Source organism: Nanorana parkeri, unplaced genomic scaffold (genome assembly GCF_000935625.1).
Source record: "Nanorana parkeri isolate BGI_ZX_2015 unplaced genomic scaffold, ASM93562v1 scaffold1088, whole genome shotgun sequence".
Lineage (NCBI taxonomy): Eukaryota > Metazoa > Chordata > Amphibia > Anura > Dicroglossidae > Nanorana > Nanorana parkeri.
The window spans coordinates 228,789-242,240 of record NW_017307356.1 but is presented as its reverse complement, the minus strand read 5'-3'; the positions used below and the strand labels follow the sequence as shown (position 1 = coordinate 242,240).

Sequence of the window (13,452 nt, the reverse complement as noted above, 5' to 3'; positions counted from 1 at the left end):
CCGGTATAGTTCTGTGCCTTTAAGTTAACCCCTTCAGACTCGTTCAGCCTGCACAGCACATCAAGCTTCCAAGTGCACAGCTATGTCAGTTTTTATCTCCCCAGCCACAGGTTGTATTCCTTCTCTCCTCCAACATTCAGCTTCTCCGTCCCGGAACCCCTCCTCTCCGTTCACTCCTCATCAGTCCCTGAGCCACTCGTTCCTCTGCCCCACAGACCGTCAGCTTCTCTGTCCCGGCACCCCTCCTCTCCGTTCACTCCTCATCAGTCCCTGAGCCACTCGTTCCTCTGCCCCACAGACCGTCAGCTTCTCTGTCCCGGCACCCCTCCTCTCCGTTCACTCCTCATCAGTCCCTGAGCCACTCGTTCCTCTGCCCCACAGACCGTCAGCTTCTCTGTCCCGGCACCCCTCCTCTCCGTTCACTCCTCATCAGTCCCTGAGCCACTCGTTCCTCTGCCCCACCGACCGTCAGCTTCTCTGTCCCGGCACCCCTCCTCTCCGTTCACTCCTCATCAGTCCCTGAGCCACTCGTTCCTCTGCCCCACCGACCGTCAGCTTCTCTGTCCCCACACCCCTCCTCTCCGTTCACTCTTCATCAGTCCCTGAGCCACTCGTTCCTCTGCCCCACCGACCGTCAGCTTCTCTGTCCCCACACCCCTCCTCTCCGTTCACTCCTCATCAGTCCCTGAGCCACTCGTTCCTCTGCCCCACCGACCATCAGCTTCTCTGTCCCGGCACCCCTCCTCTCCGTTCATACTTTATCCCGGCAATCCTACATGGACAAAGATTTTGGAGTCGGCCGTGTTGCGGGGAGGAAAGGGTTGTGACATGTGTGTCCATATTTTATATGTGACTCTCCTGCAGAGGTGGGACATCATGTCAGATCTGAAGATTTCTGCCCACACACGCTAACATGAAGGCGGCAGGACGACCTTGCTCCTCCAGCGCTGCGCAGAGACTCACTTTCCCCTTCCAGTGGCTGCGGCACATTAGCTGACATGCAGGAGGTGATCATTCCCATGTCTCTGACCAGTGACATGTGTTCTGCTGACATTCAGTGCTGGCCCAGCTGCTTCACTGACTTTCCTGTTAAACTGTTTTATAACCGATAAGAGTGGAATAAGCAGAGTTTGGGGAAACACACACACACTGCAATTTATTTTACTTCCTTTTATTGTCGGATCTTTTCACCTTTTATGTAACACTCGGCATTATAGAGGAAGTAAAGTCCCGCAACAGGAAATGCAGCATTACATAATACACGGCAATGCATGTTATGTGTATTGGCACAATGCGGTACATTTCATTCCACATGCACAGGGGAGTCCCCATAGTGAGGCAGCATCTCATTGGGGGGGTGACAGCAGAGGAAAAAAACAGCACCTCCCTCCCCTCCCCCCCCCCCCCCCGGCTGATAGCTCTGCTACTTGCTGCCATCACCTGCCTGGATGACAGCTCTGCCCTCTTCTCATAGTCACCTCAGCTGGTGAATGAGGTAGGGACAGCCTTGTGCATGCATTCATATTTTATACTTGGGGAGTGACCTATGTTTAACAGATGTCCATTACCAGCTCCTGTGACTCCTGCCACCTCTACTGGCCTACAGCCATCACCATCTCCTGCCACCTCTATTGGCCTGACACCATTCCCATCTTCTGCCACTTCACCTGTCACAAACTGTTGTTACAGCCCGAGACAGGGAAGGGAGGGGGCACATGCTGCTGCTGTTATCATTTGTGGTAAACAATGACACTCTGTGACAGGAAGGGAGGGGGTCCTAGACGCTGCTGGTATGCTCTGTGGTACAAGAGCAGAAAGGAGGGGGTAGAATGGACTATCTATGGCACTCCGGAAATATTGGTCACAGAGAGCCATGAAGATACATACCGGGTTACGTGTCCTCATGGGGGCTGGGAACACACTGAGGGTGCAGCCGGAAGTCATCTCAGTAGGCCTGAAGATGTAAGCCCATAACTGTACTGAGGTCGCGGCTGGATAAAGTCCCTCACTGCTGATCCCACATAAGTAATCACACCCATAGACCGGAGACATCTACTGATGTACAACAGGCAAAAAAAACATAGCGCAAGCTTCGGCGCCATGTATCGGGGCATTAGTACAAGTACTTGTCAAAATGTTCTGTATCGGTCCCGATCCGATGCCAGTACCGGTATCGGGACATCCCTAATAGAAGCACTTAGTGATGTCATCTCATCATTAGTAACGCAGATCAGAAGTATTTTTCTTTATCACATGAATAGGACCATAGAGGAAATGTAACCATTGTTCTGCCCCATAAGGATCATTGAGGTGCCGGGACTGAAGGGGAGAATGGGGATTGTAGTCCGTCCGATCTCCTGCATGCTTGCTCCTGGTAAATGACACACTCAGTAATGAAATGTAGTTGAGGATGAAGATGACATCCCCGGAGCCTGCAGCCTTATAAGTAAATCAGTAATGTTATTTATTCACCGCTTCCTCCTATTGGCTGAGTATACCACCAATCAGATTCTCTGCCCTGTGATGTCACCAGTCTCTGGGCAGATCTCTCACATCTGATTGCCCCCGGATATCTTTATACAGGAACCTCTCCCTACACATAACCCGGCATGGAGGGGCTCAGTGAAGGTGGTGGTGAAGGTGTGGAGGAGTCGGATCGGGTCACACAGATCATAAAAGGAGATCCGCCCGGCCTCATAATCCAGATCTATCCTGACTCTGTTACTGGAGAGTTTTTCGGGTAATGGGATCTCATTATTATCATGTAACACTGAACACTTTTTAAAACGCTTCCTCTCCAAACTCCAGGACTTCTTATTATCTCCAATCTCTGACTGATCTCCTCTCCTCTTTATACTGGGGTAACACATCCCGACTATCCAAGATGTTGACCTCCCGACATCCACTTCCCAGTAATGTCGCCCTGAGGAGAAACTCTGACTGCTCAACACCTGAGGACACTGAAATCTCTCTGGAGTTTCTGGACGATTCAGATATGATGAATAGGATGCAGTTTTCCTGTCATCTGATATACGTAGATTATTACTGGCTGTGCTCACATCCAATAATATGTCTGTAACCCCCGACACCCCCGATGTTTCCTGTACAGCCCCAATATTTGATCCTTCAGCCTGGAGGTGTGACTGTTGTACAGTAGGGGATGGTTGAGGACGTGGCCTGGATAGTTCAGCCTCTATGTGACCTTTGTCCTTTGTACTAGAATGTGGATAGACATGTGTGCCTGGACCTTCCTGTACATTTACCCCAGACATGATATGAGAGAAACCTGTGTGTAATGTGTGTGAGATCCCAGCCACATCCAGATCCCCTCCATCATGGAGGAGTCTATCATGTCTCTCTCTGTGCGCATCATCTCCATCCTCAGTATCACACAAGTCACCTGTGTCTGATTCCTGTAAGACAGTCAGTGGATCCGTCATGTTACACAGCTCCTCAATGTGACGCATCTTCCTGGACAGCTCGTCCTTCTTTATTTCCAGCTCCAGGATCATACTCTGGACTCTTTTCTCCGTCTCCTCTTTCTTTGTCATCAGTTTCTGCAGAACATTTCTCAGTTTCTTCTTCTTCTTCTCAGAGGCCTCATCCAGAGTCTCCACCTGATGTCCCCGATGTTCTCCATCCAGCCTGCAGGACACACAGATGCAGGCAGAGTCCTCAGTGCAGTAATACTTCAGTAGTTCCCTATGGACGGAGCATTTCCTGTTCTCCAGGGAAGTGGTGGGGTCACATAAGGTGTGTTCTGGTGACTTGCTGTGGATTCTCAGGTGGTTTTCACACAGAGAAGCTTCACACATCAGACAGGATTTCACAGCAGGTACAGGAGCGTGATAACACTGAGTACAGAGGACCTCGGACTCCTTCTGATCTGGCTGAGCAGACAGGAAATTCTCCACTGTGTTATGCCGTGCAGGCCGCTTCTGGAACTCATCTTTGCATATAGGACAAAAATACTCTCCAGACCCCTCCTGTGTATCCAGCACATGACCAATACAATCCTGGCAGACGTTGTGTCCACATCTCAGGGTTATAGGATCTGTAAAAATCTTCAGACAGACGGAACATTCTAGCTTCTTCTTCAGATTAGCAGACGCCATCACTGACAGCATAAGAGAAATGAAAGTGAAAATTTCTGACACTCCTTAACCAGTGTGACGGGTTCTGTACACTCCTACACAGGGCGAGGCTGAGACTCGTATTCATAGGAATCCTTATACAGAGAACACAGATAATGCATGGGAGGATTCTTGACAATAATCTCCATATCTAAGTGTGGAGAAGGAGGCTCCTGGGAGCCCTAAGCCCCTCTCTCTGCTCCCCAATCCTCCTCAGCTCCTTGTGGGTTCCCTTTCCTGGCTCACAGCCTCCCCCAGCTACAGCAGCCTGGGCTTTGATCTCTAACACAGAGCCAGCAGATGAAAGGTGCCTTCTTCAGATCTTCTGGGATGCATACCATGCAGACCCGCTGTGCTCCCCCCACCCCCCCTAGGGTTGCCACCCGTACGGGGTTCACCCGTACAGTACGGGTTTGGCATCTCGTGTCCGGTTTTCTGGCCACCTCAGCCCCGGGCACATGATTGTCACAGTTTCAGGCAGACAGGGGCAGCCTCGGGGTCCTGGAGAGGAATACGTGAAGGAGGACCTTCGGCTGTGTGAGCACAATCCCGGCAGAGTGTGCGGCTGTCTGTGCGGCTACAGGTACTTGTCTTGAGGGGTTAATCAGGGCCGGTACTAGTGTATGATTGTTGAACAGACAGTGCCCGATAGTTTCTGAACTGTCACAGCACTGCCTCCTGTCCCGGTGCAGCTGCGTGGGGGGGGGGGGAGATAGTGAGTGTGTGTAATTCTTATGCTGATTTTAGCTATTGCTGTGAGAACCTGTAAAGAATAAGGTGACCAGATTCCTTTGTGTCCATGATTTATGCAGAAACTTCTTTCAAGGGAATCTGGTCACTTTATTATTTACAGGTTCTCACAGCTCACAAGGGCGCAATACTCCATACACCAGCATCAGGGAGCAATACATACTGGTCAACCCGATCCACCATTAAGGCCGCCCTTCGTCCAGTTCCGGGATTTATATGTAAGTGCAGCCAGCACCTTTTTTCCCCTTTTTTGACATAGAGACAGGTAGTCTTTAGAATATACACCATCAAGGTTATTGCGCCCTTGTGTGTTCTTATTATAAGAATTACACACACACACTATCTTTCTTCCGCCTGTTGGGGGCCCAGAGAGGAAGAAGAGGGCCCCTCCGAGATAGTGCCACTCCTTTCTCGCCGATCTGCCACCCGCAGCATGTATTGGCAGCTGTGAGAGGCTGTCACTTGTCCAGCAGAATGTGCTACAGGCACCGCCGGGCAGCACATTCTGCGGTGGGAGAAGACCCTTTCCACCTCGTCCCACCCCCTGGCCGCTGAGACAAGGAAGAAGGTGCTGGTAAGGTGCTGGAAGTCAGGTAAGTCTGGACCGGGAAGGGGGGCGCAGAGAAAGGGGGGGGCTGAGAAGCTGGTGGTATGCTGTATTGCTGATTTTCATTATAATGTATTGCTAGGACTTGTAGTCCCGCATAGCTGGTGGTATTCTGCATTGTTGTATGATGATTATACAGCAATGCAGAATAGCTCCATCTATGCAGGACTACAAGTCCCAGCAATGCATTATGCTATTGAGTAGGGATAAAAAAGTGCCAATACTGCGCTTTTTAACGAGTAGTCACACCAATGCCCCGATACTAAGCGCAGATACCGGTGTTCTGTCGAGAACGCTGCCATTGTCAAATTTGCCGACCTCAGCATCTGCGCTTGCGCACAGACCAATTGTATCAAGCAAACCGGGATTTATTCACAAAGTATTTCGTTTAAATCGTTAATTGTGACCGGTAATAATATCCCATCCATCATTTACTGCCCTCCATCATTTCCTGCCATCCATCATTTCCTGCCATCCTTCATTTCCTGCCATCCATCATTTCCTGCCATCCATCATTTCCTGCCATCCATCATTTCCTGCCATCCTTCATTTACTGCCCTCCATCATTTCCTGCCCTCCATCATTTCCTGCCCTCCATCATTTCCTGCCCTCCATCATTTCCTGCCGTGGACGGCATATTATTACCGGTCACAATTAACCATTACAAACGAATACTTTGTAAATAAATGGCGGTTTCCTCGTTAATCCCGTCTGTGTGTAAGCGCAGATACTGGGTCGGCGTTCTCGACAGAACATTGGCACTAAATTTTTAAACTGAAGCGGCTGTCTGAGGTCCCGCGCTTGCTGGGAACCGTGGCAGCCTTCCTGTTAACCACACGGTGCCATGGCGGTGGTGGATTGGGGGGCCCTTCATGGTTTCTTGCATCGGGGCCCTGAAGGTTCTAGTTATGCTTCTGGCCTTGAGCAAAGAGTGTTGGAACTTGTCTGGCAGCTCTCTGGTTATGGTCCTTGGTATTGCCCCACTAATGACAGCCGAGAAGCAGGAAACAGGTACACATGCATTGAAAGTTGTAGGTGTAGCTAAAACCTGGCCAAAAGTAGGGATAGATTTCTGCCAGCCAACGGTGCTAGGTGTGTGTGCATAGGCACAGCATATAAACGACTCCAGGAAGACACCAGTAAGGTAACTTGTGAGAAACCCCACATATCAGTGGCCTCTAATGGGAGGTAAGTAAGCGAGTGCCCTCAGTTTGTTGCAGATTTAGTGGATAAACAATGACAGGTAACCCTATTTTTGTCCTAAAACCTGACTGGCTTAAAGGAGATGAATCACCAAGGGTAGCAAATCATGATACATCTTCCCATTTCATCCTATATTTTCCATCTTCTCTCTGCCAATATATAAATGTGTATGAGCCCCATTTTTTTCGTCCCCCGAAAAAAAAAATCTATTTTGGCAAGTTTGACATTTAGCTATTCCCTACCCTATCCAAAATCCAGATTTTGAATTCACGCATACTACCTCCAGACAGTCCGGTCTTTGAGTCTTATGTCCGGGTGTCAGGCCAGCTGACACCCGGACACAAGACACTAAGTGCCGATACTGGCACTTTAAATTTCTTGACAGAAGCGGCTTCCTGAGGTTCCCAGCAAGCGTGGGACCTCAGGCAGCTGCATCTGCCTAGAAAAAGAGGGGGATGTTTCGCTTCTGGAGATTCAGTAGCTCCAATCTTTTACCCTTAAATTTCGGTCCGTCTTACCAGATCCATAACCAGAAAGTACATCAAACAAAAGAAGGGTTCCGGCCGCCTACTGAGTATAGACAGTCCAAGGGTTAATTTTACAGATCGGGACAGACCATAAGTGTTATTTTTGTATGAAAAAGCATTTATTCAAATATCAAAAAGGTAACAAACATGGCCAAACTTTCTTTATCGACCGATTAAAAACAAAAGTAGAAAAAAATCATCAGAACTGACTATTTCTTTCGTAGCCTTTGTCGGGATTATCTGTACCCTTATATACTGTGTCACCTCCGTCAAGGTTTATGGCAGTTTTCCAATTCAGTTTCAGAGTGTATTTTGTTCCTTGGATATCCTTTCCGTATATAGTTTGTTCAGCTCGTCAATTGTAGATGGAATCTTTCTAATTTTTGGTACTTTGTTGTTCTTGTATTGTATCAATATTTTACAAGATGTTTGACCATTTCCTTTCCTTTATTTTTGGTTGTACTACTCCCCTGTGGTTAGATTTTATTTCTAATTGATCCGCTGGGGATATTGGAGGTAAGCTATTTCCTTGCAGGATAACGGCGGTTCAATTACACTCGTTAGTGATTTTGAACTGTGATAGTTAGTTGTAACGTAATTTATAATATGATTCTTCCCTTCCCTTTCTACAAGGGGTATCTTACTTCAATTCAGGTTATCCACAGTCAGTTTGTCCACAGTTAGGGTAATTCTCAATTGGAAAAAAATCAAAAATAGTAATCTTACTCACATGTTCAGGCCGTCGTTATTTCTGTGTATAGCTTACCTATCCGTTTGAAGGAAATGGTTTTATTTGTTTAACGAAAGAGACAGTCCAGCAATTTTGTCCTTGGTACGGGCATTTAAAATCTTGGGAGTTCACGGATATCCGTGTGGTATCAGTCTAGTGAATGGAAAGTATCATAAGCCATGGATCAAGATCTTTGACGCTATATATTTTTTCGTTAGGGGTTTAGTCCAGGCATTACATGAGCTGCATCTGCCTGACTCGTCATCTTGTGAGCCGGGCGCCTGTAAAAAGGGACAGGCCGGCCCGCACATCTTCTCATCCTTCTCCGGCTTCTTCCTGATAGCATGCTGCCTGCCTCCAGACCCCTGGTGAGACCCCCTCAGTTCCCACACAGCCACCTGAGAGCCAGCATAGCCTACCCGACAGCCCGCATAGCCACCTGAGAGCCCATGGAATCTACCTGAGAGCCCTCAAAGGCCACCTGAAACCCTGGAGACATCAGGACATAACCCCAGAACACATAGTACGTAGCGTCATATTATTTTGTATTGCTGTAACATGTATTGCTGGGATTTGTAGTCCTCTATAAATTGTCTCCTTACTCCCTCCCCTGGCTGGCTTCTCTTGCTCTTTCTCCTGGTTTCCTCTCCTCTATATCCCCCCCCCCCAAAAAAAATTGCCGCACACAGCGCTTGAGTGTTTGGGTTTCACTTGAAGAAAAGGTGGCAACCCTAGTGACAGGCGAGATGTTTTTTATATCCTATACATTACTTTTTACTAGGGCTAGGGCTGTTACTGATTAAAATATTTGTGTTCGATTAATCAAAATTTTTTTAAATCGATTAACCGATTAATTTCGATTAATTATAATGCACATACAGATCCAACTATATTGGCCTATACACATACAGCCCTGCAATGAAGTAATAAAATGAACTAGGATCACACTAATCCAGCACGTTATTAATCTCACGTGCCCCACTCATGCGATCAAAAAAATTTTAATCGATCAAAAAGATTAACGATTAATTGAGAAATTAATCGTTAATTTGCACAGCCCTACGTTTTACCTTTATTAAGCAGTTACTTTTATACTGCACTCAGATCTGTGCGCCGGGTTTTATGTTTTCTTTACCGTGCTGTTACATGGATGTCTCCCTATACCACAGACCGGGCTGCAGGATCAGTGCATACGTCTTCTCTGGATTAACTATCAGAAGAACCGGAACTCTTTTAACACTAATAATATACAGTCCACAGCCAACTGGTCTAGTTGTGCAAGTTGGTGACTTCTGTTTTATATAAATAATCATAATGTTTGCCTCAGAGTGAATCATTCTCTATACAGTATAAAACGGCCTCACCACTTCCTATGAGAATGCGGCCTAATAAATCTGCTTCCATACTCTGCAGGGAAGGTGCAATATTTCTGGCTTTAGTCTCTGAAATAATAGTCTCTCATTTTTATTTCATGATAATACCGGTCTGGTCTCTCCCTCTGAAATTGCAGCCTAGTAAAAGTGCATACATAGGGGCTGATTTATAAATGTTCTGCCCCCCATGGTGCTGAGGAACATAGGATTTCCTGTGCTCCTCAGCACCATCTTGTGGCGCTTGTATCATACAAACAGCATCTGTCCAGTTATACAATGGGTGGAACATTTATAAATCAGCCCCATAGTGGGTGGAGTCAGTGCAACATTTCTGTCTTTCTCTGTACAGTATATCCATACAGATTATGGTGAGATGGGACTAAAGCAGTAAATAAAACACCTCACTCTAATCACTGCACAGTAAAGTCTTCTTAGAACAGAAGGTGATCACATGTCTCATTCCCCAAAAAAGGGGGAAGTATTTCTTATTCCAGAACAATGGGCGGAGCCATGCAAATCATTGCTTCACACCCCAACGGGACAGATGCACACCCATAGCCTAATATTATAGAACTATGTATTACAGTCTGCCTACAGCTGTTACAGGCTATTTGGCCTTCATCAGTGCAGTGTATGGAAACCATGGCTTCTATGGAGTAGGGATTAGGACCCAATGGGGCAGTGTAACCGTACAGGTGATGGTGAGAAGAGACTAAAGGAATCAAAAAGACCCCAACCCACCCGTAGTGCGGTGCAGGCAAAAAAACATGCTTGTATGAGATAGATAGTCTCTAATGTAAATGTGATAGATAAAGCGGTCCGATCTCACACATATAGACACAACATCCGAGATAAATGATTATGATTAAAATATAATTTATTTCTAAAATAGGCCAAAAATGCCAATAAACACCCAAAACACGTCCCATGGTGAATCTAACAACCATTGTATTTAGAAGAGAAGAGTTACAAAGTAAAAGTAAAGATGAGAAAGTAGAGAGATGAAGACACGGAGATCCTTAGACATGGCGGGTGGACCAAGGATCTGACCTCTTCATCTGACCTCCAATCCTGGACAGTTGTCATGGAGGACCGCCCCCAAACATAAACATGTGACCTATGACATCATTGAGTGAAGAATTTGTACAAGCAGCACATCATTCATTACAAGAGACATTCATTTCTGTCATCTCAGAACACCTCATCAGCTTGTCCCACCTCCAGACCCCCAAATACATCATTGTAGAACAAGGAGACCAACTGTCACTGTGTTCTATAACAAGACATTCCAAGGATCCGGAGAACAACCATATGTTCTAATCACATCTTTCTGTAAAGTCATTCCAGCAAGTCAGCCTGTTATTCTAGAAAGAACCCAACATGAGCATAGAAGCACTTAGTGATGTCATCTCATCATTAGTAACGCAGATCAGAAGGATTTTTCTTTATCACATGAATAGGACCATAGAGGAGATGTAACCATTGTTCTGCCCCATAAGGATCATAGAGGTGCCGGGACTGAAGGGGAGAATGGGGATTGTAGTCCGTCCCATCATTATATCTATATCCAGTCATTCATCAATATCCTCATATACAGAAGGGGAGGGGTGACGGGGCCGTGCGTCTTCCACAAATATATTCTACTAACACCTCGGATTTACTACATATAGAGGGGAATTCACTAAGACCGGAGCAGACACAATCTGGACCAATCAGCTTCCAGCTTTCATTTTCAAAGCTTCACTGAAGAAGCTGAAGGTGGAATGTGATTGGTTCCTGTGCTCAGCTGATCCAGATTCTGTCTGCTCCGGTCTTAGTAAATTCCCCCCATAGTGTGTAACGAGTGCCGGATATTTCTTTATAAAAGCCTGACAGAGGTTCCTCCCCCACCACAGAAAATACTTTTTATTTCTGTCTGTGTCCCAGGTATAGATTTTTCTTAATTTCCTGTCTGGTAAAATGTTGTCACCAGGACAGGAAGTGAGGGGAAATCTCTCTATTGGAGTCCTAGATAGCAATAAAAACCTGACAGGGGTTCTAGTCCTCTCCCACTCCATCTAGAACTGAGAATTATAGATACACCTTAAAGGTGCAGGCTCCAGGACTGTCATCCCGATCCTCACTACACTACCTAGCGTGTCACTGATCCGGAACAAGCATGCAGCCAGTTAAGTCTGAATAATCTGAACTCCTTCATGCTTGTTCCTGGTCAGTGACACACGCGGTAGTGAAGTGAAGATGAGGATTAAGATGACATCCCCGGAGCTTGCAGAGCCTTATATCAGTAATGTAATTTCATGTCTACTGCTTCCTCCTATTGGCTGAGTATTCCACCAATTGATTCTCCCCGCCCTGTGATGTCACCAGTCTCCGGGCAGATTTCTCACCTCTGATTCCCCCCAGATATCTTTATACCACCTCCCCATACATATAACCCGGCATGGAGGGGCTCAGTGAAGGTGGTGGTGAAGGTGTGGAGGTGTCGGATCGGGTCACACAGATCATAAAAGGAGATCCGCCCGGCCTCATAATCCAGATCTATCCTGACTCTGTTACTGGGGACATCGCCGGGCAATACCATCTCATTATTGTCATGTCTTACTGAATACTGATTACCCCCCCACCTCACCATACCCCAGGACTTCTTATTATCTCCAATCCCTGACTGATCTCCTCTCCTCTCTATACTGGGGTAACACATCCCTACTCTCCATAGCACTGACCCCCCGACATCCACTTCCCAGTAATGTCGCCCTGAGGAGAAACTCCGACTGCTCAACGCCTGAGAACCCTGAAAGCTCTCTGGAGTTTCTGGACGATTCTGGCTAAACACTGACCAGGATGCAGCTTTCCTATCATCTGATATAAGAAGATTATTACCAGCTGTGCTCTCATCCAGTAATATGTCTGTAATCCCCGACACCCCCGATGTTTGCCGTACAGCCTCAATATTATGTCCTCCAGTCTTGAGGTGTGAGTGTTGTATGGTGGGGGAGGGTCGGAGGCGTGTCCTGGATGGTTTAGCAGTGATGGGACGTTTGTCCTTTCTACTAGAATGTGGATAGACATGTGTGCCTGGACCTTCCTGTACATTTAAGCCGGACATTATATCAGATATACCTGTGTGTAATGTATGTGACATCCCAGCCACATCCAGATCCCCTCCATCATGGAGGAGTCTATCATGTCTCTCTCTGTCCCCATCATCTCCATCCTCAGTATCACACAAGTCACCTGTGTCTGATTCCTGTAAGACAGTCAGTGGATCCATCATGTTACACAGCTCCTCAATGTGACACATCTTCCTGGACAGCTCATCCTTCTTTATTTCCAGCTCCCGGATCATATCCGTCACGTAGAGGGAGGTCCGCTCAGCCTTCCCGGAGATCTCACTCAGGACTCTCTTCTCCAGGTCCTCCAGACGTCTCCTGAGGTCTCTGAGCAGGGCAGTGACTCTCTCTGTTTCACCGGCTGCTTCTCCTTGTACTTTCCTCCTGTGTTCCTCCAGACTCTGGACCCTTTTCTCCGTCTCCTCTCTCTCTGTCATCAGTTTCTGCAGAACATTCCTCAGTTTCTTCTTCTTCTTCTCAGAGGCCTCATCCAGAGTCTCCACCTGATGTCCTCGATGTTCTCCAGCCAAGCTGCAGGACACACAGATACAGGCAGAGTCCTCAGTGCAGTAATACTTCAGTAGTTCCCTATGGATGGAGCATTTCCTGTTCTCCAGGGAAGTGGTGAGGTCACATAAGACGTGTTCTGGGGACTTGCTGTGGACTCTCAGGTGGTTGTCACACAGAGAAGCTTCACACAGCAGACAGGATTTCACAGCAGGTACAGGAGCGTGATAACACTGAGTACAGAGGACCCCGGACTCCTCCGGATCCGGCTGAGCAGACAGGAATTTCTCCACAATGTTACGCAATGTTATGTTCCTCTGCAGTGCAGGCCGCTCCTGGAACTTCTCTCTGCATTCAGGACAGGAATATCCTCCAGACCCCTCCTGTGTATCCAGCACATGACCAATACAGTCCCGGCAGAAGTTATGTCCACATTTCAGGGTTACAGGATCTGTATAAGTGTTCAGACAGACGGAACATTCCAGCTCAGCTCTCAGATTACCAGACGCCAT

At 47.2% G+C, this 13,452-nt stretch overlaps 1 protein-coding gene across 1 annotated transcript in view; it reads right to left on the bottom strand.

The window, feature by feature from the left end:
• Positions 1-13,452, bottom strand: part of LOC108796279 (E3 ubiquitin/ISG15 ligase TRIM25-like) — a 14,566-nt gene extending 1,114 nt beyond the window's left edge. Inside the window, exons 1-3 of the mRNA XM_018567743.1 lie at positions 11,739-13,452; positions 3,515-4,117; positions 2,726-3,286 (exon numbers count right to left, since the gene is read on the bottom strand). Of these exons, the coding sequence (XP_018423245.1) occupies positions 2,726-3,286; positions 3,515-4,117; positions 11,739-13,452 (2,878 nt within the window). The remainder of the gene's footprint in view (positions 1-2,725; positions 3,287-3,514; positions 4,118-11,738) is intronic.